Source organism: Hyalella azteca, unplaced genomic scaffold (genome assembly GCF_000764305.2).
Source record: "Hyalella azteca isolate HAZT.00-mixed unplaced genomic scaffold, Hazt_2.0.2 contig15387, whole genome shotgun sequence".
Lineage (NCBI taxonomy): Eukaryota > Metazoa > Arthropoda > Malacostraca > Amphipoda > Hyalellidae > Hyalella > Hyalella azteca.
In genome coordinates, this window is record NW_025945243.1 from 654,339 (window position 1) to 661,342 (window position 7,004).

General features: G+C 43.1%; 1 protein-coding gene across 1 annotated transcript; it reads right to left on the reverse strand.

Annotated features, from left to right (window-relative positions):
• Positions 1 to 4,233: 4,233 nt before the first annotated feature.
• Positions 4,234 to 6,657, reverse strand: LOC108672818 (glycine-rich cell wall structural protein 1.0). Its single transcript, XM_018160559.2, has 4 exons — positions 6,587 to 6,657; positions 5,898 to 5,961; positions 5,146 to 5,562; positions 4,234 to 4,708 (listed from the first exon to the last, which is right to left on the reverse strand). Exons 1-4 carry the CDS (start codon positions 6,587 to 6,589, stop codon positions 4,692 to 4,694), a joined length of 501 nt encoding a protein of 166 aa, XP_018016048.1. The 5' UTR covers positions 6,590 to 6,657; the 3' UTR covers positions 4,234 to 4,691.
• Between the last annotated feature and the right edge of the window lie 347 nt (positions 6,658 to 7,004).

Genomic DNA, 7,004 nt, shown 5'->3' on the forward strand with positions numbered 1-7,004 from the left:
TATTAATGGGTCCGTATCAGACTGGGTACTAGTGCGCAGCGGCGGGTGCGCAGCCGTGCATCACCAAATTTGTACACCAATCAGCCTTGAAAGGAACGCCTATCATATTTCCGGATGACCACCAATCAGCCGTGGATTAAGCCATCCGTCAGTAAACAGCCCGTGACATCATCTTGTTTTATATATAAGGAGCTTTACGCCACCATATTCTGAAGCGAATAGCCCAGAGAGTAATGGTTGTCCACCACTGAACGTTGCATCGAATCATGACTTCATACCCTGACTTTTAAGCTCGAACTGTAACTTGCGGACAACGGACTGCGACCAACCAGCCCAGGTCGCCAGTGGAACTGCATGCATCCTGCCGTGGGAACGCAGCCGTGCACCACAAATTTTGTACACCAATAAGCCCTGAATCGAACGCCTTGGATCTTTCCGGACATCCACCAATCAGCCGTGAATGGAATCTGCTATCCGTAACCGATCATTGACATCCTTCTGCTTTGAATATTTTGAGCTCCACACCCCCCAGAGGTTGGGTTAGCACTCGGCTGGAGCGTTCGACCCGCGGGCGTTCGACCAAGAGCTGGTTCGACGCACTGCCTAGATACGGACGGCTTGGTGGCGGATATCACATTCGCTGCAAGGCTCCGGCGCGCTACGTCCGAGTAGTGTACAATTTTTTCGCGGTACGGCGGACGACGCTAGGCCATTCGATCGCCGGCTGTTTCTCCTGAGGGCTGATTGGTCTAATTCAATTTATTCGTTCTGTCTGGTGGCTTTCGGCTGCCTATTAGATTTTCCAGAAGTGTTGAAGGCTACGTTCCGGAGGGCAGGAGTCATGATAGTCCATTACATCCAGGGCAGTGGTGGTCTTCGGCAGGCTTCCCCCTGCCGTTCACCACCAGACCGTCACTTTTAGCTCACAACATTGGGGTTAGGTTTCAGAAAGCATAGTTCTGTTCCAAAATCTATCGTCCTTCGACGAGCGATTCCACAGCTTCGCTAAATTACGTAACTTTTAGCTCACAGCATCTGAGGTTAAGTTTCAGATAGCATAGTTCTGTTCCAAAATTTATCGTCGTACGACGCGTTTCCGTTCGACCGTAGATTCGACACACGGGACAGATACGAACGGCTCCGGCGCGCTCCGTCCGGGTGGTGTAAAATTTTTTCGCGTATTGGCAGACGACGCTGGGCCATACGACGTCAGGCAATTTTCCTGGGTCTGATTGATCTATTTCAATGGATGTGATCTGTCTGGTGGCGTGCGGCTGATAATGTTACAGTCAATAGGTGTTGTAGGCTACGTTCTTCAGGGAAGGGATCATGATAGTCCATTCCAAGCACAGCAGTGGTGGTCTCCGGAAGGCGTCCCCGCAGCGGCGTGCTGCAAGGAAGCGTTCTCGGGCCTGTTTTATTCGTTGCGTTTATAAACGATCTGCCAGAAGCTGTGTCTAGCGTGTGCTCGATGTATGCTGACGACACAAAAATTTATAATACACTGAATAATACGTCGCAAAAAGTACAGTTACAAGGTGATCTTGACAGGCTGGTTGACGGGGCTGATAAGTGGCAGCTGCGTTTTAACGCTGATTAATGTAAAGTAATCCACCTCGGCAAGAATAATGAACAGCAAGATTACTGTATGAGAAGACACGGTTACAACGACAGTGATGATGTCGAAGTCGACAATGGAAAAAGATTTTGGAGTTAATATCGGCAATGAGTTAGAATTTTCTAAGCATATTGAAGGTCAAGTTAATAAGCCAATAAACGGCGTGGACTGATCAGACACTCTATCGAGTTCCTAGATGCAGAAGCGATGAAGCAGTTGTTTGTTGCTGTCGTGCGCCCGAACCCAGAGTTTTGAAACGTGTGGTCACCGAAACTTGAAAAGGACAAAAATTTAATAGAGAGGGTTCAAAGACGTGCAACAAGGATAATTCCGGGCTTGAAAGGCAAGTCATATGAGGAAAGATTAAAGATTATGAAACTTCCAAGCCTCAGTTATCGACGTCTGCGTGGGGAACTCATTGAAGCATACAAGTATACTCATGGCTTGTACAAGGTCCCAGAAGGATTACTAGAATTTGAAACAAGAACCAACACCAGGGGCCACGGCTATAAACTAAAAAACTGCGTTGTAACACATCCATGCGACAACATTTCTTCTCGCTTCGAGTCACCGACATGTGGAACAGCCTCCCTGATCGCATCGTTGACGCTCCGAGTATGAACGCCTTCAAGAACAGACTAGACGAAGCTATGCTGCTATGCAGGAGCATATGTTCAGTCTTAAAATGCATAGCAAATTACGGACCAGGCAATAAGTCCAGCAGCTATCTCATTCAATCGTCAATTATGGAAAGATCGGGTTCCAAAGGCCGGATCCCTTGTGTATCGAAAAATTCAAGAATCGGCAACAGGTCATGGGCCCATTTATTCAGTGCCGACACTACTATTCTCTTCTATATAAACAAATAAAATACTGATTTTTATATGTATATGTGGATAATTTTTGAAATTGGTAGATTAAAGTAGACATCCATGTAGGGAAGGTAAAACAAGAAAATAACTGTAACTTTTATTTACTGTATCTAACCCGTACTAGTTCGGTTAGGTTAATTGCAATAAAGTTGCATTGATATGTTTTGAAAGTGTTTTATTATCATTAAATGTTTATGAGTAAATCCCAATAGCAGAACAATGAATATTTAGAGATTTCCAATAATTTTGGCCATTGTAGCGGCTAATGTAGCGGCGCTACATTTTAATGTAGCGGCGCTACATTTTAATGTAGCGGTAGCGGTAGCGCTCGCTACAATCTACTAGTGGGTGTAGCGGAGCGGTAGCGCCCGCTACATTTAGAGCATGTAGCGGTAGCGGCCACTACATTTCAAAGTAGCGCTGCCCAGCTCTGGCTACAGGTTATGGAGTGACAGGGCAAACGAGCAGGTAGAGTCAATCACTAGCTGCAAGAAGCTGTCAGTCGGGCAAGCGTGTGTAGAATAGGCCAGAAAGACTAGGCTGTAGTAGACGAGACCGGATGCAGAACTGTGCTTGTGAGCGTGCATGCTTCACTAATGGCTGTTTAGGTACTTACGGCGCTATCAGCTTAAAGCAGCGTGTCACTGACCTGACTTAAGCCCCATCTACACGCTCAAACTTATAGTCAGTTTTGCATATCATGCTAAAGTTTGACCGACAAGACGGAAGACTGACGAGCGTCCACACGTTCAAACTGTCCTTCAGTCTTGTGCGCTCGCAGCAATGGAGGAGCTAGTGCTGCTCGCTGCAGTGATCGCAGTTTGGGCCACCAAAAAGCGGTGCAAACGTACGCGGTGGTCCCGAAAATGGTTGAAAAAATACCACAACGAGGGTTGATACACAGCATCTTACCAGCACCAGAGAGCATTGACGACTTCATTTTAACACATTTTTTTCGATAACGAGTTTATTTTCTTCGTTACAAAGTCTTTGTTTACTGTAGGGTCAACTTCTTTGCACTTAGCAATCAATGCCGCATAGGCCAGTGCTCTCTTGTTCTTTTCACTCTAGCGTTTTGATTGAATTTACCACGAACAATGAAAACTACGATATAATTCAATGAACTCGCCAAAAGAAATCGTGAAACCTGTGTCGGATATCTTGAGATATGAGAAACTAGAGCTAGCGAGGAACAATGTCATAGCTCTCAACATCAATATAGACTGAGATAGAGTAAAAGTTTGACCAATTAGTCGGTTGCCCGTCCACACGCTCAAACTTATCGTCAGTCTTGCATGAACCCAAAGGTCTCACCCGTCCGTCTTTTCCAGCTTTGTCAAACCTCAAACTCCGCCCACCTGTCATGCAAGACGTCAAACTTTGAGCGTCCACACGCTGCGTCTTGTCGGTCAAACCTAAACCTGGCATGGCATGCAAGACTGACGTTAAGTTTGAACGTGTGGACGGGGCTTTACGGTCTTTCAGCGTAGTCGTCGGCTTTTAGCTCCACGGCTGATTGTAGTTGTTGCATACTGAGTGGTGTCTGTTTCGAGGCTTGTTTAATATTTAAATTTGTGACCCACAGCTGCGCCTTAACTTGTACCTTTGCGTTCATCATCTAGGAAGTTCCTAAATTTACAAATAATTTTAATTTTGTATTTCAATTCGTGTCCGCTCGTTAATATTACCGGGCTCCGGAGTAGCAGACAATGTCATTACACAAGGGTTTTTTAAAATACGAGATTAAAAACATAAAGTTTATTTCATTATTAATAAGTATCACAAGAAGTCGTGTTGTGCCGAGTTTTCTCCCTAAAGCTCTGAACTCGTAAATTATTGTGGTGTATTGGAAGTACAAGACATCACATTCACCAAAGATTCATTAATTCACTACAAGGTTTTATTGCAGATTTCTACATCATCCGTTGACTCAAATTTGACTTTTTACGCCGAACATGAAACTTATCCAAAGTTGCAGCTAAAAAATTGGCATTTTCGCGTCAAATTTTCCCCAACAGACTCGGTTATCTCAGATGTGATGTAATGAAAAACTTTTAGAGTAAAGTTATCGCGAAGGTCGGTTTTACTGTGCATTCTGTACTTGTATTCGTATTAGCCATGAAACCTTGGTGATATCATGATCTTTCTTAACGAGTTCATCCGATTTGCGTGGGATGTCCTTGTTGGCGCGCAAGATGCAATTACTTGCCGTAACCGCCTGTAAAATAAACGAACAAGAAATAGTCTTCAGAATTTTATAATTTAGGTAATTGAATTTTGTCAGTTCTAAGCCACCTTCTCATTAGATTAATTACAGCTAAAATGATATATTGAGCGCGAATGAATTACAACATTTATCTCGTATAAAAATTTGAATGATACGTTTTTGTCAGTTGACGCTCTCACAAAATAAAAATTAAAAAGAATAAACTAAGTATTCTCTGTGTGAAATTAATTTTACATTATCTTCAATTTCCTATCATATGAATGAATGTAATGCTCATTTGAAAACGCCTTCACCAATAACTCTGAATTTCTTGGTGAAGGTAAAAGTTCGAACTTTTCTTATTTTAATATTTTGCAAGAAAGAGCACTGGAAGCTTTGGGAATTTGAAGTATTATAATAAAATATTTAATCGCATGTACTGTACTCACCGCCACCATGGCCGCCACCGAATCCACCACCGCCATGGCCTTTGCCAAAGCCGCCGCCGCCACCACCGAATCCTCCACCTCCAAATCCTCCCTTGCCTCCGCTGAATCCACCACCATGACCACCGCCGCCTTTGCCAAATCCACCACCACCGAATCCACCTCCGTGTCCTCCGCCGCCTCCAAATCCTTTTCCACCGCCGAAACCACCACCTCCGCCGCCGTAACCACCACCGCCATGACCACCACCGAATCCACCTTTTCCTCCCCCACCGAATCCACCTTTTCCTCCCCCGCCGAATCCACCTTTTCCTCCCCCGCCGAATCCACCTCCTCCAAATCCTTTCCCACCACCAAAGCCACCACCGCCATGACCACCACCAAAGCCACCTCCACCATGCCCACCGCCGCCGTATCCACCTGTTCAAGGATTTGTTCATAATCATTTCAGGGATTCAAAGATGGATGATGACAGTAATAAATTTTTTAAATATTATTTTGGAAAGGCGACTGTTGACATCTTATCTACCTAACTGAAAAAATCTTCGCTAAATTTGAAAATGAGGTTTGAAATAAATCTCATTCAAATCACGAAAGTCATAAAGTTGCTACATACATAGAAATGCCTTTTTACTATGTTTGGGTTGAGAAATTATCTTACTAACCCTTTATTATAAAAAATTACATTTCCTTCTTTTCGCGATACTCTCAAAATTTTTATTAACCTACCTGGGCTTAATTATGGGTTGACTTACCACCACCGGCGGCCACCAGCGTGGTCGCCACCACCAGCAGAAGCCCTACGCCCAAGAATGCGTTCTGTCGAGATACCGATGGGCACAGTGAAAAACAGATACGCACACGTGTTGATGTAAGAAACTTGTATCCTAATATACACATGTATGGGTGTTAGGAAGTAATATAATATATCAATGCTCACATGCATTTGTGCTTGAAAACTAGAGACTGATGCCGATGCGCATACGTACGTATTTTAGAAACTAACGCGCTCACGTTAATGTGTTATACAGAACTCGGTTACATGATACTTCTTATACTATATTCGCCATGTATGCGCCTCAGGTTTTTTCATTACAGAATGCATATATTATGATATATATTTGTTCCTGTTCCGCAATATTACATTTAATGTTAGTTGAAATCAAATTTTTCATAGTTTGTATTTAACAGATTTCAAAAATACCCTCAAATATGAACCCGAACATTCATTCAAATTTACGATGCTTTCCACTTAACTTACTATATTGAAAACCCTGAGGTTTCATATTAAAAAAATGTCACAAGAATTTTTATTTATGAGTATATGTGCTCAAAAAGGCAATATTCTTATCCCTTTGAGCTTTTCAATTATTATTTATAAGAAAAAGTTTGTAAATATTTATGTATTTCTTACTAAGTACTCCTGCTTGAGAGGATTGCTCACCATGATGAAGTCGATGTGGAGTTGTGCTTGCGAGTGCCTGCTGTGAGCTTGCTTGCTCTTTATATACTCGTCAGAACAATGACTCCATGACGCCGCAAATCAAGGAAGCTTCGCTATAAGTTGATCCTGGCCGAGAGAATTATGTTGTGATGTGACCTTCGTTGCCTAATCGATTTCAAGAACCCGCGGCTTCAAAAGAAATGGTTTAGCGAGGCGGTTGCATAAGACTGCTCCTATAAAGACCATCGATCAAGTCATGTGTGTAGCGCAACCCAAGGCTTGCTTTATTATACATATGGGGGAAGCTTTTCTATTTTTTAAATTGGTTCTATGTAAAACACTTTCATCCTGTCAAATTGGAAAGTTGTCCGCTGACTCATTTCGTCAATCACGTGTCTTTCTTGTTGGATTAAATAAA